This window comes from Mobula birostris, chromosome 17 (assembly GCF_030028105.1).
Source record: "Mobula birostris isolate sMobBir1 chromosome 17, sMobBir1.hap1, whole genome shotgun sequence".
In the NCBI taxonomy this organism is placed as follows: domain Eukaryota; kingdom Metazoa; phylum Chordata; class Chondrichthyes; order Myliobatiformes; family Myliobatidae; genus Mobula; species Mobula birostris.
This window is the reverse complement of record NC_092386.1, coordinates 28,394,542-28,422,148: the sequence shown is the minus strand read 5'-3', so window position 1 is coordinate 28,422,148 and position 27,607 is coordinate 28,394,542. Positions and strand designations below refer to the sequence as shown.

Sequence of the window (27,607 nt, the reverse complement as noted above, 5' to 3'; positions counted from 1 at the left end):
ATTGTGAGTGCTACATCTTGGCTTCTATGAATGAATGTGCATGAGTAACATGGAAGCCTGCGGAGTCTTGAATCAACATGCCAGACGTGGCTCTCCATCGATAGCACCTAACATCATCCTCTAACAGTGGCATTTGTTCTGCTTGTCATCACTGATCTTATAGTACTTACTCTTGGTTCTTACCCTCTGTTTACTACTGCACCTCTTTTGCTGCCAATTGATAAGTGCTCTGCTTTCTCTTTGGTCAAGTGCAGGAGATGACAATAAAATTCTGATTGGTCAAACAAAGAGCAAATATTCATTTTGAGGAGGCCACTGGCTGTACCTTCTCATCTGGTGGATTTGTGACTTAGATTGTAGTAGTACTTTGCTGCAATATAGTTGGAGCACAGGCAGAAGTTAGAAGCCAAGATAGAGGTGAGCGACTCTTAAACCCCAGTGTTCATCCACCAGAACGCTATTACATCTGCAATATACCAGTCAAGGTGGATTGCAAATCATTGATCCCGCTCAGAGCAATGACCAAATTTTGCTTGGAAATACTTAAAAAAGGCAATGCAGGAGTAAAGACATCCATGTATCTGTCACTGAAAACATCTTAACTATACTCATGAGAGCTGAGAGAGAGGGATATAAAGGAAGTCTTCTGGAATTGGATATGTAAAAGGATGTAACTTAAACTAGATCATATGACCATAAGACACAGGAGCAGAATTAGGTCGTTCAACCATTTGAGTTTGAGTGTCTGTTTCAGGAGTCTCGTGTTAGACATATAAATAAATATTGGAGCTGATTAAGTATAATTAGAGACGCAGTGCTGGACAGGATGCTAGGAGATTACGTAGACATCAATGTTCTAGTCTTTCCAGTGTATGTGAGGATTTTGTAGAGACAACACTGACACTGGAGTTCTTATCCTGCCAGTGTATAAACACCACTTGTATCGACACCCATGTGGGCTGATGAGCCAAATGGCCTTCTACCATCTTATAATTTTTTTGCTATGCAACATCTATACTTCTAGATGCTGTTTAAGAAGGGATTTTTTAAAACAAACTTAAAGCCTCAAGTCATTTATTTTAACTAAATAAATTTAAAAAATATTGACTTTCCATGTTTTCAAATATTAATATAAATAATGAAACTTACTGTCATAATGTTATAAACAATAATAGTAGTTGTCAGGGATTTTGATCTTGTCTCTATACACACTCCTACTTGTTTTAATTGATTTGCCAAATCCTTATTATAAACTGGCCTTGGCTGTTTATGCTGAAGCTAACTTGTTGATATTGTTAACTTGGAGCAACTTTTCATTGTGTTAGTTCCCTATTTTGTTTCATATTTCCATTTAAAATAAATAAAATGATTTATTTAGTTGGAGGGAACTTTGGTTTTTTTCAAGATTAGCTTTATTGGTCACATAAGCATTGAAGTGCCCTGTGAAATGCGTTGTTTGTGCCAAATCGAATTGACGAGGGTTGTGCTGGAGAGCTTGCAAGGGGCACCATGCTTCTAGTACCAACTTAGCATGCCCTCAGCTCACTATTCTTAACTGTATGTCTTTCTTATGTCGAATGAAACCAGAGAACCTGGAGGAAACCCACACTGTCACAGGAAGAATGACAAAGTCCTGACAGACAGCCAAGGAAATTGAGCCCAGTTGGTAATCGCTGGCGCTGAAATAGTGTTATAATAACCAGTACACCACCATCCACCCTTATGAGAATGAACTTATGGTGAAATTATCAATAATGATGCATTAAGTGAAATATTTTCTCATTTCTACGCTGATCACCCATGTAACTAGATGATATGTGTTATTTGGAGCACACAGCATAGGATCTGTACAGCCATTATTCTTGAGGAATAAAATTATTACACCTTATACATTGCTCTAGTGTGTAGGAGGAGGTAATCAAAGATTTGAAAGGACAACAACTAACTGACTGATGCAAATTTTTTCTTCACTGGCTGGATAATTTGAAATGTCACACAAATCAGAGTGAAGGAAGATTTTTATTTAGAATAGAAAATTTTGAGGGAAAGCTCAAAATTGCTCTTCTACTAAATGAGTAATTGTTAAGAAAACTGCCTGATCGTTGGCGGTCACAACCACTCACCTGCATTGATAAAGGACACAACAAAGAAACATTGCTGGCATTTGCACGTCAATTATCTGAGAGGAAGTAGGAGTCAGAAAAATGAAGCAAATTAAAAAAAAAACATTAGGATCAGCTTGCGCCTTCATTTACTTGTTTACTCAAAATACCTCTGTCTTGTAGGCTGGTGTTCTTGGAAAACCATTATATGGGCATTGTTCAGCAAAGTCAGACCCCACCCTAAAATTCCCTGAGTGAACTGTTCTACTCAGTTGACCAGTTGCACTGAAAAATCTCTGGAGGCAGTGTGCCGACATAATAGCAAGGAGACTCTATTTTCCATTGGTATGGCTAGCGTCAGGCTTTATCTGGGGGTGGGCAGTTCGCAGGATTGGCAATGGGTAAGTTACTTTGCCAATCTGGCCACCCTCTAGTGAAAAGCAATGGTAAATTACTCCATTTACTGCTTGTCAGTAAGACCAAAGAACTGACTGTAGATTTCAGAAGGGTAAGATGAGGGAACACACACTAGTCCTCCTAGAGGGATCAGAAATGGAGAATGAGCAATTTCAAGTTCCTGGGTGTCACTAGCTCTGAGGATCTACCCTGGACCTAACATGTCGATGCAGCTACAAAGGTGGCACGACAGCAGCTATATTTCATTAGGAGTTTGAGGAGATTTCGTATGTCTCCAAAAACACTCAGATTTCTACAGATGTACAGCGGAAAGCATTCTAACTGACTGCATCACCATCTGGTATTGGGGGGGCGGGCACTGCACAGGATTGAAGTAAGCTGTGCAGAATTGTAAACTGAGTTGACTCCATCATGTGCACTAGCCTCCATAGTACACAGAACATCTTCAAGGAGCGATCCCTTAGACAGGGATTATAAATATATATACACATATACTGTAATTCATAGGTTTTTACCCTCTGTTATTATGTATTGCATTGTATTGCTGCCACAAAGTCAACAAATTTCATGACACTTGCAAATGATATTAAACCTGAATCTGATTCTGGTCGTCTCCAGCCTAATGGTTCAGAATGGTCGTCGTATTTATGTACGCAAACATGAGGAAATCTGCAGATGCTGGAATTTCAAGCAACACACATAAAAGTTGCTGGTGAACGCAGCAGGCCAAGTAGCATCTCTAGGAAGAGGTACAGTCAACGTTTCGGGCCGAAATGTCAACTGTACCTCTTCCTAGAGTTGCTGCCTGGCCTGCTGCGTTCACCAGCAACTTTTATGTGTGTTCCTTGTATTTATGTGTTACTTTCCAATGGATTAACAGTATATAAATCAATGAGATGTGCCAATAGTGATAAAAATGTTATCATTTATTTCCCTGGCTTTTCATATAGCAAGATGCTTATTTGTCTATCTTAGATTAGTAACAACACTTGCCTTGCTGCCAAGCAGTTCTACTTGTTTATTGATTGATTGATGCAGTGCAGAATAGGCCCTTTCGGCCCTTCGAGCCATGCCGCCAACAGACCCCAATTTAACCCAAGCCTAATCACGGAACAATTGACCTACTAACTCGTACATCTTTGGACTGTGGGAGGAAGTTGGGGCATCCAGAAGAAACCCACGCATTCCATGGGGAGGACAAACAAACTCCTTACAGAGGATGCCAGGATTGAACTCCAAACTCCGACGCTCTGAGCTGTAATAGCGTCACACTGACCACTAAGCTACCATGGCACATGATCTGTGCTGAAACTGTAGGGGTGGACTGAACCTTCAGATGAGATACTAAAACCAAAGTCCTGCTCATGTGGCATTGAAGACAACACAGAACTATTGAAGAAGAAAAAGTCCAAGACTCTTCGTCAACATTATGCCTTGATCAGAGCTACCAAGATGATTCAAGCACATTGGGCATCAGATGCTGAGGTAGTAGAGCCACGACCTCATAGCTCCAATGATCACAATTTGATCCTGATCTCAGATGCAGTATGTTTGGACTTTGGACCATTTACCTGCACCACACAGCTTTCCCCAGTTTCCTCCCCATTCCAAAGAAAGTATGGATTGGTAGATTAATTGGCTGTTATAAATTACCCCTAGTATAGGTAAATAGTAGAATCAGGGGGTCGTTAATGTTAATATGGAAGAATCGGCTACAGGGAAAATGAGATTGCTTTGTGGTCCAGCATAGACTCCAATGACTGTGTCAAAATGTCCTCTTCTGTTGTAAGGAACTATGTAACATGAAGCATCCTTCCTCTTAATGGGGTGAGTAGAACTGTATGTAATGCTCCAGATGCAGCCTAATACAACTGTGCTGCTCCAAAGAGTGCTTGCTATATGAGGTCATTCATACACTCAGCCATTAGGCCCTGTAATAAGTCAACCTATAGCTGGGAAAGTGATGACCCCCTCCTGTCAGACGGTTTGAGGTAACTTAATTTTTATTCTTTCTTACTTCTCTTCTAATATTTGTATATCTGTCTAGTTGTAATGCTACTGTGACACAGTCATTTCCTTTGTGATCAATAAAGTATCTATCTATCTAACTCGTTCGTTCATTATGTGCCATGTCGTATGATGTACGTGATCACATTCTTGCCATGACCATGATTGTCCTTGGCAAAAGTTTCTACAGAAGTAGATTGCCATCACTGCCTTCTGGGGAGTGTCTTTACAAGCTAGGTGACCCCAGCCATTATCAATACTCTTCAGAGATTTTCTGGCATCTGTGGTTGCATAACCAGGACTTGTGATGTGCACCAGCTACTCATACAACCATTCACCACCTGCTCCCATGGCTTCATGTGATCCTGATCAGGGGGCTAACCAGATGCTACACCTTGCCCAAGGGTGACCTACTGGCTAGCGAAAGGAAGGAGCACCTTTCACCTCCTTTGGTAGAGATGTATTTCTACCCCAGCATCCTGCAGCCTAACTAGAAGTTAACAAAGCTGCAACATAACTTCATGACTTTTGAACTCAATGCCTTGACTAATAAAGGCTCACTCCCACCCTCCTGCCTTCTTAACCACCCTATCATTCTGTGTAGTGACTTTCAGGGAGCAATGAACTTGGATCCCAAGATCTTTCTGCTCATCAACGCTGTTGAGGGTCTTGCCCTAACAATGTGCTGTCTCTTTGCATCTTTAAGTTAACTGTTTTTCTTTCCACTGATAATGCGTTTCCAGCATTTTCTGTTCTTGACTCAGATTTTTTGATATTTTTTGGCATATTCCCTGTATTCAATATTAATTATGCCTCAAATACAATATATTGTCATTTTCTTTGAAGTGCCCTGAGGCACCTTCAGTATGTGAAAGTTACAATATATTTTATTGAAATGCTAAGCCATAGCTGAACAAAGTATGTAATATAGAATGATGAGTGCTTTGAAAATATTATGTACTGGCTTTAATGCTTCTATAGCTTGGTGTTAAGAGTTACTTCTTGGGTGAGTTTGATTTTATACACTTTGACTAAAATATGTCTTTCTCATTGCAGCCGTCCTCAGAAGGTTTGTCTTTGCCCATTCCTGCCAGTTCATCCACTGAATGTTTCCACATGCCTGTACATAGTCCAGCATCCAGCAGAGGTGAGTAAAGTTGTGGGAAGAGAAATAAGTCAGCAGACATAGGGCTGTGAGAAAGGGCAAGAGGAAACCATGATCAGTTCAGCCTCTCCAGGACAGGGTGTAGGGTGTGCGCATTTTAATAACTGGTTTCATTATCCGTTACTGGTTAGGTTTGATTATTCTCATAATATATTTTTCTCTGTTGCAATGACTTACAGTATTATTAACCCCTTACAGACATTTGACATTATTTACATTGTTAGCTATTTTGAGGCAAAATTAGAAAGCAAATATTCAACAGAAGGGTTTAACAAGCCTTTGAAGGTGAAGCAGAATTTAAATGAAAACAATATATTTTGGACAATTTTAAAGAAATTAGGGTAATTATTTGCTCAGCATTAACTGTAAGATTTGTCAATACACTGGTATCTCCTTGATGAATTAAAGCAAAATACTTGAGTACAGATACATATCAGACTGAAATTATCCTGGGCTATGGCACAAAATGTGGTAGTAAGTCATTTATGTTTGACACTGTCTAGAGATGTCATTGAAGAAAAAGTATTTGGTTTTCAAGGAACAGGCAGCGCCTTTAAAGAAAAACCATCAAGCTTCATTCTCCTATCGCTTGTGTTAGTCAGTCAGATGACCTTGTAAGTTCAGTCACTGCTTCTCTTCAAAAGAACGGTATGTATTTCTGCTCCGTCCAAATGTTGCTGAAGGGACAGCCAGGTCGTCTACAGGTAAACTTCTGCCAGTTACTGCTCATTACAGAAAGTGAGCAAAAGCGTTTGAGGTGACCCAGTTTCTGACTTTTCTCCCTCTGCTCCTTTGTAAGGAATATACAATGAATATTAATGCATTTGCTGCAACCTTTTGACGCGATACATGACAGGACTAGCAAACTTTTCAGATTATCTTCTCATTATCATGCAAGCAGCAATGGACCTCTGTGCTTTGTCCTTCCCCATCCCCCACCACACTCCTTGAACAACGGGGAATTTCATACAGTGAGTGAGTCTAGAACTATAAGGCACAGCCTCATAATAGAGGGACACCCATTTAGAACAGAGCTGAGAAGGAATTTCTTTAGCCAGAGGGTGGTGAATCTGTGGAATTTATTGCTATAGTTGGCTGTGGAGACCAAGTCATTTAATGTATTCAAAGCAAAAGATGATGGGCTCTTGGTTAGTCAGGGTATCAAAGGCTACAGGAAGAAGGCAGGGGAATGGGGTTGAGAGGGATAATAGATCAGCTAAGATGGAATGGCAGAGCAGCCTTGTTGAGCCGAGTGGCCTAATTCTGCTCCTATGTCTTATTGTCTTATGGTCTTATGGGAATCAGAACTAACTGCAGAAGCTTGAAATTTGGCAACGATCATGCTGTTGAATATTAAAGGGAGGCACTTGCATTCTCACTTTCTAGAAATAATCTTTCTTGGCAATCATTTGACATGAATGTTACCTACCACTTAGTAACCTTGTCTTTGGTATTATCCTGGTCTTGCTGTGTGCGGTACAGAATATGGAAATTGTGAATGGAACTGAACACTGCCATTATTAGGAAGCATCATCCTGCTCTGAGGTGATGCTGCACATTCAGCAATGCTTTCTTTCAAAAAAAGTCCGTTCTCTTGGATGGACATTGAAGATTTCCAGTTGCTGTCTTGAACAGAAAGGATATATCCTAATGCCCTAGCACGTGTTCATCCTTGAATCACTATAATTAAATTTGATTATTTGGCCATTGTGATGTTGATTGTGGGAGTACAAATGTGTTGCCCAATTGGTTTTCTCCTTTGTTAAAATAACTGCACTACCCAAGTACGTCATTGAACGTAAAGGTCATAAGAGGCTTAATATCAAAGTTAGTCTTTCTTCTGGATGAAGCAGCTGAAGATTGGTGGGCCTAGAGCAGTCTTGTACCTAATGTAACCACAGTCTACCTCTTTGGTGCAATATGTAATATGAGACTTTGGAAACATTTTGAACCAGTTCCCATCAACTCAGATTTTATTTTCTCTCCTTTATGCTAAGGACTGCTAAATGTTGGAATACAATAAAACTGCAGGTGTTCAGCTCTGAAACGGAAAGATAGAAGAAGTCATCCCAACAAGCTACATATGTGGAAAAAGAAAACAAATCTGTTTTACTTAGGACGTGCCAAGAATGTACAGTTTTCATTTATACATTCTGGTTTATTCAGCAAGTACCAGTTTAATCAACATCTCCCAGACTTAGCAACAGCAGCAACACATTACACAAGCAAAGGAGATCAATTTTCCATTAATTTCACTGGATTTCTTTTGTTACGCACATTACCCCCCCCCCCCACCTTCACTGAAACTTGGACCAATTTGTTTCCTTTCTTTCTCTCTCTTTCTTGATGAAGGGTCTATGACCTGAAGCATTAACTGTTTTCTCTTCCCACAGATGCTGATTAATTGGCTGAGCTCTTCCAGCATTTTTCTTTTAGTTTCAGCCAAATGTTGATGTCAACTTACTCCCAACTCACTTTTGATTTCAGGTGTTTTATTACAATTTGCAAGGTGACAGAAGATACTTCAGCCTTATGTTTTGCCGTGACATTATACTCCACTATCATTGCAGATGGGACTATTCGTGGAAAAATCTCGCCTTGCTAGCTCTGTAATAGCTTGTTACCATTCAGGAAGTAAAAAAATAAAAATAAAAAAAAAAGGTCACAAATGTAATCTGTTGGTTGTGGGTCTGCTCAGCATGCATATGATCCTGTATTTTAACCTCAAGAGGTTAGCACCCCACTTTCAGATACGTTTGTTGCTTCTCCTTTTGAGTCGGTGTTACTCCTCTGACTTGATAGTGGAAAACAAAAAAGAAAAGTGGAAATACATGGATACCGCTCTGCTGTTCACAATCTATATCAACAGCTGGGATAAGAGAGCCAATATTATATTTCCAAGTTTGCTGACTGTGCCAGTTAAAGTGAGATTGTGAGTACGGAGGGGGATATAAAGAAGCTTCAAGAGAATGTGGTCAAATTGAGTGAGGGATGAGAACACAACAAATGGAATACAATGTGGAAGAACTGTCAGCTCATTCATTTTTGTACACGTAGCAGAAAGCCAGAGAATTTGTAACTTGATTAGAAATGGGTACTGTTGATGTTGAATGGGACAAAAAATGTGTTTGTACGGAAGTCCACCATGCAGATGCAACAATTAATTAGAAGGCCAAATAGTACCTTAGCCTTTATGGTGATGGGATTTGATTTCTTTATGAATATGCCATATTCTGAGGTTACAAGTTATGGTAGAATATGGTCCTGTTGCTACTAATGGCCAGTAGAGCATGAGTTGGACTTTTTCTTTAAATTTATTCAGGTGGGGTAGGTAGCAACACGATGGAATGTTGCCTCAGTTTAAAGATTGATGTTCTAGATCAGGGGTTCCCAATCTGGGATCCATGGACCCCTTAGTTAATGGTAAGTTTCTGTGGCATAAAAAAGGTTGGGAACCTCTGTTCTAGATAAAGGCCAAATGCTGATCTTGTATACCATTTCTCTTGTGAACAGTTGAATCTGCAACAAATTGGTTGAGAAGGTTGTTGTCCTCATCTTCAGAGAAAACATGATGTTCAACAGCCCAGATATATTTCGTATGAATGAGTTTCAGAATGAAGCTGTCAAATTACAAGGCCCAAACTCCTAATACAGTTCTATTTTCTTAATTCAGGAGAGTCGAGTACTGCGGACTGTACCTCTGTTGGCTGCCTGCCTTCCAGCTGACAAATGTAAAGTCTTTATTGGACGGCGTTTTAATGAGGACAGGTAAAGATTGATACTATTTATATGCTGTCCATTCCTGTATTGTAACATTTGATGTACTTCGAAGCACTATATTGGCAGTAAAGTTCTTTTGGACTTCTCAATCTAATTTAAAGCTCTGTAAATTCATGGGTTTTCTTCCTTTTTTTTGTATTTTGAAAATACAGTAAAGTTTAATAAAAAGGATGAGGAGTACAAGTAACATGACCATCAGGAAACTGAACAACCTGTACAACTTAAAACATGAATATCATTGGTGGCCTTCCAGAATATTGGGAAATATATTTAGTTTTATTGAGTACTCACCCAAAATAGCTGTTGAAATATAGGTGTCCCCAGCTTTTCGAACATTCACTTTACGAAACCTCACTGTTATGAAAGACCTACATTAGTACCCTGTTTTCGCTTTCAGAAGGTGTTTTCACTGTTACGAAGAAAGGCAGCGCGCAATAAAAAATCAGTGCGCGATAAAAGGCAGCGTGCGCCCCGAGCAGCTGCTCTCGCCCGGATTTGGAACGGTATTGCTTAAACACGTTGCATTGAGCAGCCATTAGCAAGATGAGTTCTAAGGTGTCGGAAAAGCTTGAAAGAGTAAGGGTGCTACACTTAGCGTAAAACTAGACATAATTAGACGTTTCGATCGTGGTGAACGAAGCAAGGACAAAGTGAGTTTGGCTTTTGGAAGATGATGAAGATGATGTTGAAGAGGTTTTGGCATCCCATGACCAAGAACTGATAGATGAAGAGCTGATGCAATTGGAAGAGGAAAAGATAACAATCGAAACCGAATGCAGAAAGTGAAGCAACTGCGTGAGATTTTCGCTGCAATGATAAAGTACGACTTTAATTTTGAAAGGGTACGTAGGTTTAGGGGATATTTGCAGAATGGTTTGAGTGCTTACAAACAACTGCATGATAGAAAAATGCGCGAGGCTCAGCAGTCAAGCAAGCCTTCCACATCAGCCACAGCAGACGACGAACCTCGACCTTCGACAGCGAGGCGGGCAGTCGTAGGAGAAGATGAGCTGCCTGCCCTGATCAACGATGAGATGACACCCCGGTGTCCCACCACCCCAACACCTGGGCCCCGGACAGATACTGTACCGATTCACGAAGAACGCAGCGGTAGCCGGGAGACACACGGCACATCTTTAAGAAAAAAGCCGAAATAAAAATGCTAATTAATTAGGTACCACCAACACGTAATTATCAGCCCAGATCAGAGGTGATGCAATGGGCAATCACCTCTTACCTGCGCCGACATTTCCGTGCCGGGCAGCACTTAATTAATTAGCATGTTTATTTCGGCTTTTTTCTTAAAGATGTGCTGGATGCCTCCCGGCTACCGCTGCGTTCTTCACAGAAATGTATCGGGTTGGCAGCCCAGAGGGTGGGGGCCACTGCACTACACAGCCTGCGACGACTCAGTCTAACACACCATCATCAGTGTGCTCGGCGCTGTTTTCCCAATTCCGGTAAGTGATACTACACTGCACATACATTATTTCTACTTTATATAGGCTGCGTATTTTTACGTGTTATTTGGTAGATTTGGCAGCTTCATAGTTTAAAGGTTACTGGAGAGTGCGTTTATGCCAACAGCGCTTGTGTGAGATTTTCTGCCGAGAGTGCTTGCGTGAGATTTTTGCTACGGAGATCTGTGCAGGCAATTGTTGTAGAGAAGTATTTCTACTTTATATAGGCTGCGTATTTATCATATCATTCCTGCTTTTACTATATGTTACGTTATTTTAGGTTTTATGTGTTATTTGGCATGATTTGGTAGGTTATTTTTGGGTCTGCGAACGCTCACAAAATTTTCCCATATAAATAAATGGTAATTTCTTCTTCGCTTTATGACATTTTGGCTTACGAACCATTTCATAGGAACTCTCTACCTTCGGATGGTGGGGGAAACCTGTAGTATTGACGTAGTGTACTTTTGAATAAAGAGAGTTTGTCACACTAAATACTCACACAGTGCTGGCAGCTATAACCTTTTATATGTACAAACTAAAAATCCTCAATGATTATAATTGTGTTAATGCTAAATCATCTATTAATTCATAAAACTATACATGTTACAAATATCAGCAAAGGGAATCATAAGGATGAAACAAGATTCTAGTGTTGGAGGTTTTTTTAATTCACTTTTGCTGCAATTTGAATCAGCAAAAAGATGTGATAGCCTGTATCTCCTGCAGATCTCTCTGGTATAGCTGAATGCTTTTTTAATCAACTTTCAGTGAGATAAGAATGATTTTCTGTTTGTTTTATTTGTTCCAGTTGGGCATTTTATTGTTGTACTGAAAAGAGCTCAAATCTCCACTTGGGCATTTCTGGAAAAGGAAATTATGTTGAAGAAGAAAAGTGTTTACAGATAACATACTTCTTTGTAAATAGCCAAGCCCATTTGAATTCATTTTGTTATTTTCTTGAGAATTACTCCAAATAAAACTGATTTGTATTTATTCATTCTAATTTTAATATTTCTCATGATATTGCCCAAGGAAGTTACTGGTGAAGTAATTAACAATTATTATACACTAGCAATAAAACCCTTTAGAAAGGGCAATGTGAGATCTTTTCTGAGAGGCAATGTATCAGATTTTTTTTGCTTTCAAAATAAATTCGTTAATTGCTCCGTATTAAAGACTTACTGTACGCATTAGTATGCATATTAGTTTCATGTTCTCAGTATAAGCAAATTAAAGCATAGTTACTCAAAATGATTTCAACCACTTTCTTAGATTTTTTTTAGCCAACGTGTCTCTGAAGTAAAAAAAAATGAAGACATGGTAATGGTTTTTCTCTGATTGTATACTATAAGAAGGTTTCCAAAATTCTACTGTGTGTTCAAATTTTTGTAAAATGGAATTAGGTAAAATTACAGTCTGAGAAAGACAAGCTTGAGTTTTGCAATGTGATGTATAAATAAGTCTTTACATAAATATATTCTACCAACTTTGGAATTCTCATTATAAATAATAAGGCACATCTGTTGTAATCAGTCTCTCACAGCTAATCTCTTTTGAAGTAAAAAAAAGAAATATAATTTTAACATCCATGTCATTTTCAAATCACTTGAAAATGCAGACAGCTCCGTAACAGTGTCCTGAGGAGAAAGACACTTCCAGTTTCACTTAACATACTGATTCTTTTTTGGAAATTACCCTTATTTTATATGACAATGAACAGACATGAACACACTTGAATTCTTTTTAGTTTGGAAAATACACTTAACTTGCTCGTATTCACTGATCTTCAATTTACAACACTGCCTCTCCCCAATACCACCATTCCTGTTTAGTTTTTGCATGCTTTAGTAGACTACGAGTTAATGGGGGTGAAATGGTTTAAATGTGGAAATAGCCACACTAATGCACTGCAACATTAAATGCTGGTGGTTATACTCCTGACCAATAATCCAAAGACTAATGAGCTGGAAATTTGATCATAGCAACAGGGGCAATTTAAATTTGATTAACTAAATAAATATGGAATAGAAAGCTAGAATTATTAACAGTGACTTTGAGACTACTAGACTGTTAGATGACATGCCTGTTTCATTTATATACCCTGTGGATGTAATCTGTCATTATTGTCTTGTAGCTTGTTTGTGATTTCACATCCAGAGCTATATCAATGACTTTTAGCTGCTCTCTGAAATGTCTTATTAGATGTCTACAAGAAATAGGCAGGTTGGAGAGAGGAAGTTTATATCAAATAGAGTTAATTGAAGCCTACCATATTCTAAGAGGACTTGACATCTGCTTTTTTCACCTTTATCCCTCCCTTGGGCTTTGTGTACTTCACTGGTCTGGAGTTGTGAAAGCTATGCTGGGAATGGAGTTAGCTACGTGCTTGAAGAGACTAAGGTATTCTCCTTGAACCCGCTGCAAGGAGCCTCTCTGAGGCAACATCTTGGGCCATGCTTGAAGAAGCGGTATGGTCAAAGGACAGGTGACTGCTTTCAAGTCATCAAAAGATCTTACTGTAAGCAGGAGAACAGGACCACAGTGGAACTTAATCCAGACAAATGTGAAGTAATGTGCTTTGGGAAGACCAGTGTTGGTAAGGCATCTTGAATAAATATGGGGGTCCTAAGGAGCATTGATGCACAGAGACCTCTTGGAGTATGTCCACGGCTCCCTGAAAATAAATTAAAGTGGATAAGGTAGTGAAAAAGGCATTAGGTATGCTTGCCTTCTTAAGCAGAGGCATTGAGGAAAGAGTTGGTTATGTTGCAGTTGTACAAAACATTGGTCAGACCACACCTTGGAGAGCTCTGTACATTTCTAGTCACCGCATTGCAAGAAGTGTGTGACAGCAATGATGCAGAAGAGATTCTCCAGAATGTTGCCTAGAATGGAGGGCGGCACTTATAAGGTGAAATTGGATAGGGTGGTAGCCAAGGGGTGGCCCTGATGGAAGCTAACAGAATTATAAAGAGGGGACCTTGAACTGAATGATACCCAAATTTAAGAGGTGAGGGTTTGAGGGAAATCTAAGGGGGTAAGTTTTTCACACATACTGGTAGTTATTTGGAAAGTGCATGTGGTAGAAGCAGAACAATTCCAATGTCTAAGTGACAATTGGACATGTACCTGGATAGGAAAGATATAGAGGAAAATGGGATAACTGTAGATAGGCGTTGCGGTCAACAAGGGCGAGATGGGCAGAAAAGGCCTGTTTGTTTTACGCATTTCTGATACCATTTTACTGAAGAGGTTAGGCACCATTATTGTCAAAGCATGGAAGAGTATTACAGTCTGCATAGAACAGAAATAGGTCAAGCAGCAAATCTGGAAAAATAAACAGTTAACATTGTAGATCATATGCTCTTAAATCTGTTGCACTTTCCACAGATTCTGCTGACTTGCCGAATGTTTCCGGTGTTTCCTGAACAGAAGAGATTCTGCGGATGCTGGAAATCTTGAGCAACACACACAAAAGGCTGGAAGAACTCAGCAAGTCAGGCAGCATCTATGGAAATTAATAAACAGTCAAAATTTTGTCTAAGAACCGTCATCAGCACTGGAAAGAAAGACAGAAGGCAGAGTAAGAAGATGGAGGGAGGGGAAGGAGTACAAGTTGGCAGTGATAGGTGAGGCCAGGTAAGGGTAGGTTCAACGTACAGAATAATGATTACACCATGAATGCAGCAAATTTGAAGTCCTTCCAGATTATTTATATTTAAATGTAATTATAACAATATGTAATTATATGTAACCTAAGGTTGTCAAGCCGAGGATTGATAGTGGGGACAAGCTCCCACTACCTAAAAGTGCTCCTCACGGCATGTGACTCAAATAACCTCTGACAACCATGTCCAACTCCTGGCCTTCTCGTGTGGCTTAGCCTCTAAGCCCGGTGGAACTGTTTCTACTGACAGGAGAAGGGGTGAAGGTGGGTCCTGGCGCCTTAAGACCAGTGCTTCGGGTAGATGGAGCTCGTCAGCCTGGGAAGGCAGTCCATCTAAGAGAGGGAAAACTCTGATTTCAAACCTCCGCTGCCTTGCAGCCATACCCACTCATGGGAAAGACTTCGGGAGTAAACCCTGAGGACAAATCCAGAGCTGGAGTCCCTAAGGCAGTCCGACGTTGCCTTCAACCTCGTTCTGGCAACTCCTGTGATGACACTGGTGCCAAGTTGTATCGGCCCTTGCCTTTCCCTTGGACAACATTAGTGGCGTGGAGAGGGGAGACTTGCTGCATGGGCAACTGCCGGTCTTCCATAAAACCTTGCCCAGGCCTGCGCCCATGAAACCTTCCAGGCGCAGATCCATGGTCTTGCGAGACTAATGGGTGCCACCATAAAGTTTATTGGCTTTAGATTATTGTACTGAATGACAATAGTAATTATTTTAGTAGATTCTTAGAAAGTTGAATTTAGTTTTCTTCAAAGTGTCCAAGTGCTAAGTGGAGTTATCATCACAATTGCATATTCCTTGTCCATGCTGTTCAATGCTTAGTGTATAATCAGTTGTATGCCAGTATTCTTGTTGAACAGCCAATTAGTGGTACAAAGTATTTATGACCAGGTGGACAAAAAAATGATCTAGTACATATTAATAGAGAGAAAAAAACCTGACTTTTCACAAAGAGGCTGTTGTTTTATTAGAAAATTTAATATTTTTTTGCTATGACATGCAGTAAAAATGTTGCAAAGTTTCTTTAATCTACAAATAAAGAGCCATGTTAAAATGATGTAACATATGGCTCTTTCAACTGCCATTCCTTCACCCTTCATTAGCCTCTTTGTCTTAGGAGGGGGTAGTTTGGAGATAAGTACTATAGATCATAATTATAAAGAACTTCTATTTCAAGGCTAATTAAACACTCACCAGGAGACTAATCAGTGATTTCACCCACCATCTACAAGCACAAGAGGTCTTCCATGCCGTAGAACTTGTCCCACTTTTAAAGACTTGCTGTTAAGCTACTGTACTGTGCATTTCTGTCAACCTGTCAGACGTGCAGATGACGCTGCCAGAAGAGAAATTTCCATGACATATTTCAACTGTTATTACATCTCTGTGATAGCCCTCAATCAGTCCATGCATATCTTAGTTCATTTAAACAGAATTTATTGATTGTTTAAACGATTTCAAAAGTTACATGCAACATTGAAGCTATTTAATGTTGAATATAGCTTTTCACTGGGAATATTGGATCACAATATTGCTATTCATATTGTCAGAATGTAAGGGAATGCACCAAGATAAAGGTTCCCTTTGGCTTTTTCGTACAGTTTAAAAAAATGTTTTTGCACGATGATTTCTTTGTCCTCAGATAACATTAAAAGATTGTATGAGCAGTGAAAGAAATGAGGAAATACGTAATGTTCTGATTCTGGCAAACAATGACTTACAACTGACCAGAACGGAACAATATGATTATTGTTTTCTTCGGGTGCACTGGTTTTCTCCCACAGTCCAAAGGTGCATCAGTTAATTGGTCATTGTAAGTTGCCCCATGGTTAGGCTAACGTTACATCGGGTTGCTGGATAGTGCAGCTCAAAGAGCTGGAAGGATGTATTCCGCGTTGTATCTCAATGAATAATTAAATAAATGGGGAAATGAATCTTATTAAAATTTATGACTAAAATTTATTATCTTTAGAACAAATTATGTATTTTTGAATTATACAAAATCCAGCAGTCAATTTGCACATGGCAATGTGACAATGATTGGAAATTTGAATGAAGTTGGTCGAAGCAAAAAACTGATGGAAACCTCTTAGAGTAGTAATATAGATTCTGACCGGGTTAATGGAATCTTGGTTTAAATGATATTTCTACGTATGGATCATGTTATGCTTTGCAACTCCAAAATCTAACCGAAAGAAAACATGGTAGCTGGGATAAATGTGTCTGCTTCATTTTTACTGTAATGAGGGGTGCACTTCTGATGCGGTGGCATAAGGACATATGCCATTCATGTACTTTTACATATAGCCTGTAGTAAATTATGTAAACAACAAAGAATACTTAACCAAACTCTATATTTACAATATTTGCCAAATATTACTGAGGTACAAAATACACAATACTCCTCCCTGTTTAGCTATAAACTCCAACTTGATATAAAATGCATCTCAACTTACACACAGAGTATGCTATATAATACAACTACTATAAAGACATCCAAAGCATTGTAATTTTTAAACTGTCCCATTGAGGCCTCAAGATTTAATCACTGTGAAGGATTTCTTACCCTTCTTTCCTGAGGTGGTGGTGGGGGTGGGAAACGGAGATGGTCACTCTGTTTGACAGGTGAGACTTCTGGATGTGAAACAATCTCAGGTTCGGGGATCTCTACCTAGGTAGTTGTGGGATTTGACTCTGGGAATACAGGAAGTTTTCCTGACAGCTCTGGACACCTTTCTTTAACAATTGACTCTGCTGTCCTCAAGTGATCAATGCACCATCTCCAGATGATGTCACTGTGTAGGAGAGTGGTCCAGTTCTGTCTTTAATCTTTCCAAGTACCCACTTTTGATCACCTCTGTAGACCCAATCCAAGACTGCTTGTTGAGCAGTGAAACATCGAACCACCTTGTTTGGGGAGCCCTCAATTTGTCTCAGCTGTTTGTCTTGCACACTCCTGAGACTGCGTTTCAGCAGATCAAACTCTGAGCGCAAGGGACAAGCCAGGAAGAGCATACTTGGTGAGTTGTTGGTTGTGAAGTGTGCTGCATTGTAACATGCAAGGAGGAAATTGGCAAGTGTCTAATTCAGTGTTAGTCTAGTATGTTCTGTTAACATTGCTCACAGTGCGTTCTTTAGAATTTGGGAAACCTTTCTACCAAGCCATATATAGCTGGGTGTTACAGTGCAGATGTAATATGTCTTATTCCATTCATTTTCAGGAATGACAAACTGTTATGCAACAAACTGTGGTCCATTGTCACTGACTAAGTGTTCTGGGACACCAGTCCTTGACAATAGGCTTCTCAAAACAGCAACAGTGTGCGAGGTTGTAGTGGAAGCTATTGGGAACACTTCTGGCCTCTTTGTAGCTGCATCCACTACTACCAAGGAATTTGTAACCATGAAGTATCCAGCAAGATCCATGTGAATCCTGTGCCAGAGCAATGCAGGCCACTCCCAGGGATGGAGAGGGGCTGCTCTTGGCATCTTCTGTACATGCTGGCATCCCGAACAGTGCATTGCAAGTTGCTTGATCTGCTGATCTATCCCAGGCAACCAGACAATGCTTCGAGCCAACGCTGTCATTTGGTCATGCCTAGATGACTGGCATGTAGCTCCTCCAACAGCTCTCAGCTTGGATGGTACAACAATTCTCAATTCCCACATGAGGCAATCCCCATCAAGGATAAGTTTATCTTGGCTCTGGTAAAAATGGGGGAACTGGAATTTCTGCTACCCATTCCTGCCATTTTGGGTTGCCTTGGAGAGCTGAGTCTTTTCTGCTTTCCTTTTGGATCATCTCTGCTGTAGTAGGGAGACTTTCGATTTGCAATAAGAAGAAATCTTCAAGGAGAGTTTCTTCTTTTGTAAATTTTTCAAGTATTTCCTTTTCCAAGGGTCAGCTGGACGATCCGTCAGCATTTCCAAAGTTCAAAGTATACTTTATTATCAGATTACATACATCACCACATACAACCCTGAGATTCATTTCTCTGTAGGCATACTCAGCAAACCTATAGAACAGTAACTATAACAAGATCAATGGAAGATCAACTAGAGTGCAGAAGACAACAAACTGTACAAATCAAATATAAATAAATAGCAATAAGTAATGAGAACAGGAAATAACAAAAGTCCTTAATGTGAGGTCATTGGTTGTGGAAACATCTCAATGGATGGGCAAGTGAGTGTAGTTATACCCTTTTGTTCAAGAGCCTGATAGTTAGACCATAAGACATAGGAGCAGAATTAGGCCATTCAGCCCATCGAGTCTGCTCCGCCATTCCATTATGACTGATCCTGGATCCCACTCAACCCGCTACACCTGCCATCTCACCATATCCTTTGATGCCCTGACTGATCAGAAAATGATCAACTTCCACCTTAAGTGTACCCCCAGACTTGGCCTCCACCGCAGTCGGTGGCAGAGCATTCCACAGGTTCACTACTCTCTGGCTTCCTTAAAAGGTCACCCCTCAGTTTTGAGGCTGTGCCCTCTAGTTCTGCATACCCCCACCATAGGAAACATCCTCTCCATATCCACCCTGTCTAGTCCTTTCAACATTCAGTAAGTTTCAATGAGATCCCTCCAGGGTAATAACTGTTCTTGAACCTGGTGGTGCCAGTCCTGTGACTCTAGTAACTCCATGATTACAGTAACTTCCATGAGAAGTTGTCCTCTTGAATTCGATCTTGTAATTGTGTCCTCCAAGAAACAGAGCCCGTCTCTGCATCTGTCCTGTTAGTGGGACATCCTTCTGTGGATTGAAAATGGACATCAGTCATTGATGGTCAGTAATAAGGGTAAACCTTCTCCCGTGCAGGTTCCGGTTGAAACATTTTATGCCCCAAACCAGACTCAAGTCTCTGTCAATCTGTGCATAATATTTCTCTGCAGTGGTAAGGGAACATAATGCAAAGGCTATGGGACTTTCACTTACATCATTCATAACGTGATATGAAGCCATAAGGTGAAGTGTCACAGACAAACTGGATGATGTGGCTCATAATATGTGAGTACAGTGCCTGTTGTCACCATTTATTTTGCCTTTTGGAAAGCCACTGCACACTGCTTTGTCGATTGCCATTTCTTCCCAATCCGGCATAACAAGTACAAGGGGTGGAGTGCAGTTGCCAGGGTTGGGAGGAAGCAGTTATGGTAATTGACAAATCCTAAAAAGGACTGCAACTGTCACATGCCCCTTGGTCTTGGGATATCCACCACTGCTTGAATTTTCTCAGCACGCGTATGTCATGCTTGGGTGTCAGTGATGTGACCACAGTAAGTGATGCTTGCTTAAGGAATTCACACTTGTCGTGACGTGCTCTAAGCACATAATCTTTTTTAACGCTGTGGTGAGATTTTGGAGGTGTTCCTTGTCATCCTCCTCAGTAGCAATGATCTCACACTAAGTGCCTGGGCAGCATTGTAACACCTGATCCATAGTTTTCTGCCAGAGAGCAGGTGTAGATGGTACTCCAAAATTAATAAGCCTGTTATAGTGATAAAGCCCTTTGTGGGTGTTTATGGTGAGAAACACTTTGGACTCTCCTTCTGTAGGTAGGCCTCAGCTAAGTCCACTTTGCTTTTCTCCAGAAAGGTTTGCAAAGATATCCTCTATCCTGGGCAGAGGATATTGATATACTTTCAGTACTGGATTGAAGGTACCCTTAAAATCATCAAAGACCTTGACTGACCCATCCTTCTTGGCTACTGGGACCACTGGCATTATCCATGGGCTCTACTCAACCTTGGAAAGAATTCCTTCAGCCTCCATGCAATCTAGCTCACTGGCTATTTTATCATGGATGGTATAAGGAACTGGCCGTGCTTTGTAAAACTTCGGTGTGACATTTTCACTTAACTCTATTTTACCCTTGAAAGACTATGTTTGAATTTTCCAGAGCCATCCTTGAACACTGCTGTGGTATCATATAGTACCTTTCTGAATTTGCCTTCAGTGACCCCATCGCAGGGGATACGGCATGCAAATGGTGGAAAGATCTCCAATCAAGTTGTATTTGTCTCAGCCAAAGACAGCCCACAGTGCTGGCCCTCCTGTTTTTACTGCATACAAGCCCAATGTGGCTTTCTGGTTCTTGTATTTCTCTGTTACAAATGTCATTCCCACAGGAGTTATCTTTTCTTAAGTATAAGTTCTTAGTTGAATATCTACAGACTTCAGTTCAGTGTCTTTGAAATGCTGTTCAAACTTATTTTGTGGAATGACTGAAACAGCTGAGCAGATGTCTAATTCAATTTTAATTAATTTCCTGTTAAGTTCTGGCATAAGCCATATTACTTGTCTATTGTTAGTTTTCACAATGTAAATCTCAAAGCTGACCAGTCCTGTGTCACCCTCAATATTATCAGCTTTTTCATCAACAGCATGGAGATTAGTGCTCTTTTTGAAACCACGGTTGACCTTTTTATATTTTTCTCTACCCTGTGTAGTCCATTTACTTTTGTCTGCCTGGCATGCTGTTTGTATGTGTCCTACTTTGTTGCATTTTCACCTTTAACCTGTGTTGGTATGGTATAAGACCTAAGACATGGGAGCAGAATTAGGCCATACAGCCAATCGAGTCTGCTCCGCCATTCCATCATGGCTGTTCGCAGATCCCAGTCAATCCCATACACCTGCCTTCTTGCCATATCCTTTGATGCCATGTCTGATCAGAACACAATCAACTTCTGCCTTAAATTATTTCTTCAGTGGCTTGATCAGGGCACGACTGTGCAAGCGCGTGGACGTCAGCCAGTGAGAACAGCGAGAAGAGTTTAAGTGGAGACAGCTTTATTGAGTGGGCATCGGAGGAGCAGGTGACGAAGTAGAGGGAGACAGAATAGGAAAGCTTTGGCTCAATGGGGCTTTGACGATAACGGGTCGAGGCCAGGTAGGTTATCTGTAGAATACAGACAGGAAGTATATGTGTGAGTCCAGTGTTCTATGCTCAGTGTCAGATGTGGGAACTCCCAGCCTCCTGGACGGCCACATCTGCACCAGGTGCATTGAGCTGCAGCTCTTTAGGGACCATGATAGGGAACTGGAGGTACAGCTCGATGACCTTCGTCTGGTCAGGGAAAGTGAGGAGGTGATAGATAGGAGCTATAGGCAGATAGTCACATGAGGGCCTGGGGAGACAGGTAAGTGGGTAACAGTCAGGAGAGGGAAGGGCAGGAGTCAGAGACTAGAGAGCACCCCTGTGGCTGTACCTCTTGACAATAAGTACTCCTGCTTAAGTATTGCTGGCGGGTAGACGGCCTACCTGGGGGAAGCAATGGAGTCTGGCCCTGTGGCTCAGAAGGGTCGGGAAAGGAAGAGGATGGCAGCAGTAATAGGGGACAATATAGTTACGGGGGTCAGACAGGCGATTGTGTGAACGCAGGAAAGAAACACGGATGGTAGTTTGCCTCTCAGGTGCCAGGATCCGGGATGTTTTTGATCACGTCCATGATATCCTGCAGTGGGAAGGAGAACAGCCAGAGGTCATGGTACATATTGGTGCTGATGACATAGGCAGGAAAAGGGAGGAGGTCCTGAAAACAGACTACAGGGAGCTAGGAAGGAAGTTGAGAAGCAGGACCACAAAGGTAGTCATCTTGGGATTATTGCCTGTGCCACATGACAGTGAGTATAGGAAAAGAGTGACGTGGAGACTAAATACATGGCTGAGGGATTGGAGTGGGGCAGGGATTCAGATTTCTGGATCAATGGGACTTATTTTGGGGCAGGAGTGACTTGTACAAAAAGGATAGGTTGCACTTGAATCCCAGGGATACCAATATCCTGGCGGGATGTTTGCTAAGTCTATTGGGGAGAGTTTAAACTATGATTGCTAGGGGGTGGGAACCAAACTGAAGAGACAGAGGAAGAGGCAGTTGGCTCACAAATAGAGAAAGCTTGGAGACAGTGCGAGAGGGAGGATTTACAGGTGATAGAGAAGTGACGTTCTCAGACCGTGCTTTTGAGATGTGTCTGTTTTAATGCAAGGAGTATTATGAACAAGGCAGATGAGCTTAGAGCATGGATCAGTACTTGGAGCTATGACGTTGTGGCCATTACAGAGACTTGGATGGCTCAGGGGCAGGAATAGTTACTTCGAGTGCCAGGCTTTAGATGTTTCAGAAAGGACGGAGGGAAACAAAAGAGGTGTTGATCAGAGATAGTGTCATGGCTGCAGAAAAGGAGGAAGACATGGAGGGATTGTCTACTGAGTCTCTGTGGGTGGAAGTTAGGAACAGGAAGGAGTTAATAACTCTACTGGGTGTTTATTATAGACCACCCAATAGTAACAGGGACATCGAGCAGATAGGGAGACAAATTCTGGAAAGGTGTAATAATAACAGGGTTTTTGCGGTGGGTGATTTTAGTTTCCCAAATATTGATTGGCATCTCGCTAGAGCAAGGAGTTAGATGGGGTGGAGTTTGTTAGGTGTGTTCAAGAAGGTTTCTTGACACAATATTTAGATAAGCCTACAAGAGGAGAGGCTGTACTTGATCTGGTATTGGGAAATGAACCTGGTCAGGTGTCAGATCTCTCAGTGAGAGAGTATTTTGGAGACAGTGATTACAATTCTATCTCCTTTACCATAGCATTGGAGAGGGATAGGAGCAGACAAGTTAGGAAAACGTTTAATTGGAGTAAGAGGAAATATGAAGCTATCAGGAAGGAACTTGGAAGCATAACCCAGGAAATTATAGACCAGTGAGTCTTACTTCAGTGGTTGGTGAGTTGATGGAAAAGGTCCTGAGAGGCAGGATTTATGAACATTTGGAGAGGCATAATATGATTAGGAATAGTCAGCATGGCTTTGTGAAAGCAGGTCGTGCCTTACGAGCCTGATTGAATTTCTTGAGGATGTGATTAAACGTGTTGATGAAGGTAGAGCAGCAGATGTAGTGTATATGGATTTCAGCAAGGCATTTAACAGGGTACCCCATGCAAGGCTTATTGAAAAAATAATGAGGCGTGGGATCCAAGGGGACATTGCTTTGTGGATCCAGAATTGGCTTGCCCACAGAAGGCAAAGAGTGGTTGTAGATGGGTCATATTCTGCATGGAGGTCAGTGACCAGTGGTGTGCCTCAGGAATCTGTTCTGGGACCCCTACTCTTCGTGGTTTTTATCACTGACCTGGATGAAGAAGTGGAGGGATGGGTTAGTAAATTTGTTGATGACACAAATGTTGGAGGTGTTGTGGATAGTGTGGAGGGCTGTCAGAGATTACAGTGGGACATTGATAGGATGCAAATCTGGGCTGAGAAGTGGCAGGTGGCGCTCAACCCAGATAAGTGTGAGGTGGTTCATTTTGGTAGGCCAAATATGACGTCAGAATATAGTATTAATGGCAAGACTTTTGGCAGTGTGGGGGATCAGAGGGATCTTGGGGTTCAAGTCCATAGGACACTCAAAGCTGCTGCACAGGTTGACTCTGGTTAAGAAAGCATACAGTGCATTGGCCTTCATCAATTGTGGGATTGAGTTTAAGAGCCGAGAGGTAATGTTGCAGCTATATAGGACCCTGGTCAGATCCCACTTGGAGTACTGTGCTCAGTTCTGGTCGTCTCAGTATAGGAAGGGTACAGAGGAGATTTACAAGGATGTTGCCTGGATTGGGGAGCATGCCTTATGAGAATAGGTTGAGTGAACTCAGCCTTTTTTCCTTGGTGCAACGAAGGATGAGAGATGACCTGATAGAGGTGTATAAGATGATGAGAGGTATTGATTGTGTGGATAGTCAGAAGCTTTTTCCCAGGGCTGAAATGGCTAGCACAAGAGGGCACAGTTTTAAGGTGCTTGAAAGTAGGTACAGAAGAGATATCAAGGGTAAGTTTTTTTTAAAGCAGAGAATGGTGAGTGCATGAAATGGGCTGCTGGCGATGGCGGTGGAGAAAGTACGATCGGGTCTTTTAACAGACTCCTGGACAGGTACATGGAGCTCAGAAAAATAGAGGGCTATGGGTAACCCTAGGTAATTTCTAAGGTAAGGACATATTCGACACAACTTTGTGCGCCGAAGGGCCTGTATTGTGCTGTAGGTTTTCTATGTTTCTATGTTTTTAAATGTATCACGGACTTGACCTCCGACACAGTCTGTGGCAGAGCATTCCACTGATTCACTACTGTCTGGCTAAAAAAATTCCTCCTTGCCTCTGTTCTAAAAGGTCTCCTCTCAATTTTGAGGCTGTGCCCTCTAGTCCTGGATACCCCAGCAATAGGAAACTTCCTCTCCACATCCACCCTATCTAGTCCTTTCAACATTCGGTATACATGAGGCCTTTCCACAACTGTAACACAATTTGCTTGGCCAGGCATGTTTCCTTTGTTTAGATGTTGCAATTTTGTTCATGAACTTTCATTCCGGACTGCAACACAATTTCACCTACGCTCTGTCCGCCAGAGAAAGCAGGATCTCCCAGTGGCCACACATTTTAATTCCACATTCCATTCCCATTCTGACATGTCTATCCACGGCCTCCTCTACTGTAAAGATGAAGCCACACTCAGGTTGGAGGAACAACACCTTATATTCCGTCTGGGTAGCCTCCAACCTGATGGCATGAACATCGACTTCTCTAACTTCCGCTAATGCCCCACCTCCCCCTCGTACCCCATCTGTTATTTATTTTTATACACACATTCTTTCTCTCACTCTCCTTTTTCTCCCTCTGTCCCTCTGAATATACCCCTTGCCCATCCTCTGGGTCTTCCCCCTCCCCCCCGTCTTTCTTCCCGGACCTCCTGTCCCATGATCCTCTCGTATCCCCTTTTGCCAATCACCTGTCCAGCTCTTGGCTCCATCCCTGCCCCTCCTCTCTTCTCCTATCATTTTGGATCTCCCCCTCCCCCTCCAACTTTCAAATCTCTTACTCACTCTTCCTTCAGTTAGTCCTGACGAAGGGTCTCGGTCTGAAACGTCGACTGTACCTCTTCCTAGAGATGCTGCCTGGCCTGCTGCGTTCACCAGCAACTTTGATGTGTGTTGCTTGAATTTCCAGCATCTGCAGAATTTCTGTTGTTTGCATCTCTGGCTGCTGTTTCAATTGATACAGTGATTTCAACTGCTCTTTTAAATGTGAGCTTTGTTTCAGTTAGGAGCCATTTTGTATGCTTTGTTGTAGATTCCTAAATGATCTAAGTGATCTCACAATCCATCTTTTAAGCCAATTACTGAACTGATTACTAAGGCAATTTCTTCTGTTTAGCCACGTACCTCAAATGGACTCCCCTTCTGTTTGATTCCATTTATGAAACATAAAGCATTCTGCAATCAATAATGGTTTCAGTTCTAAATGTTCCTGTCTCACTTTCATACTATCAACAAAGCTCATTTCAGCTGCAAACAAGAGAAGATCTGCAGCTGCTGGAAATCCAATGCATACAAAATGCTGGAGGAACTCAGCAGGCCAGGCAGCATCACGGCTGGTTTAATTGGAACTTCTTAGAAATCTATATGCTTTCCCACCTCTTCCACTCAGTAACACTGACACTAGCTTTTCATTGGCTCTCATTTGCTTCAAAATACTGCTCAATTCGTACAGTATACATAATGCAGCCATCAATTGTGCAATCAAACATGTTTTTCTTTCCAATGTAGCCAGCCATTTCTGTTTCTATTTATTTATTTATTTACATATTTATTTATTATTACTATCGTCAGCATCACCCAGAACTCACTGTTTACAAACCTGCGACTTCGTTCTCTGCTTTTTTTTAAACTCGAATCCCTCTCCCTCTTCCCCTCTCCCTCTTCCCCTCTCCCTCTTCCCCTCTCCCTCTTCCCCTCTCCCTCTTCCCCTCTCCCTCTTCCCCTCTCCCTCTTCCCCTCTCCCTCTTCCCCTCTCCCTCTTCCCCTCTCTCTCTTCCCCTCTCCCTCTTTCCCTGTCCCTCTTCCCTCCTCCCTCTCCCTCCTCCCTCTTCCCCTCTCCCCCTCTTCCCCTCTCCCCCTCTCCCCCTCTCCCCTCTCCCCTCTCCCCTCTCCCCTCTTCCCCTCCCCCTCCCTCTCCCCCTCCCTCTCCCCCTCCCCCTCCCTCTCCCCCTCCCCCTCCCCCTCCCCCCTCCCCCCTCCCCCCCCTCCCCTCTTCCTCCCCCTCCCCCTCTCCCTCCCCCTCCCCTCCCTCTCCCCCTCCCCTTCCCTCTCCCTCTCCCTCTCCCTCTCCCCCTCTCCCACTCTCCCCCCTCCCCCTCCCTCTCTCCCTCTCCCCCTCCCCCCCTCCCTCCCCTTGCAAAGAAAAAAATGTGTTGTGCTTCATCAGATACTTGGTCTTCTCAGGTTCATTTTAGAACTTCTTCATCACTACTGTTATGTTTTGTATCTCCAGAAACTAATCAAAAGAGTAAAAAACAGGAGCCACGGATAAATGTGTCTACTTTGTTTTTACTCTAGTGAGGTGTGCACCTATGACTTGGTGGTGTAATGACGTATATGCCATTCACATACCTTTACGTATAACCCATAATCAATTGTGTAAACAAAGAATGCTTAATTAAAATATATTAGCAATACTACTCAAATATTACTGAAATATTAAATAAACAACAGATCACCTCTTCATTGCTGTGCTAAAGTGGTGGCCTAGATTTTGTTTCTTTGGATCCTGTGGTTCAGATTTGAAGTCATGACCTTCTGAACCAGAAGCTAGAAAGCCATTCTCTGCAGTCTTTAGAGGGAAGAATGAAAAACTATCTGTCAGTTAATAGTTTTTAGCTTGCATCTTAAAGTCAGTTTTCACAAATTTGAAGGCAGCGCATGAATATTGGACAGGCTTGATAATAAAATATTAAGTGTTAACTGTCCAGCAACGAAAATTCTCCTTCATCACTTTTCTGATTGTATACCTTGCGTAATCAGTCTAACTTTACTTCCTCCATTGCATGTACTTAATCAGTTTTGTTTATTCATTGTATTTGTTTATTTATTTATGTTGGTTGGTCAATTTCACACAATGTCCATGGAGTTCTTTTAACAAAGTATTGTGATGCGCACTTTTTG

The 27,607-nt window shown here is 41.6% G+C and overlaps 1 protein-coding gene across 2 annotated transcripts in view; it reads left to right on the top strand.

The window, feature by feature from the left end:
- Window positions 1-27,607, top strand: part of dtwd2 (DTW domain containing 2) — a 140,228-nt gene that overhangs the window by 38,687 nt on the left and 73,934 nt on the right. For both annotated transcript variants that reach the window (XM_072281436.1, XM_072281437.1), the window contains exons 2-3: window positions 5,583-5,673; window positions 9,365-9,459. In XM_072281436.1, the coding sequence (XP_072137537.1) occupies window positions 5,583-5,673; window positions 9,365-9,459 (186 nt within the window). The remainder of the gene's footprint in view (window positions 1-5,582; window positions 5,674-9,364; window positions 9,460-27,607) is intronic.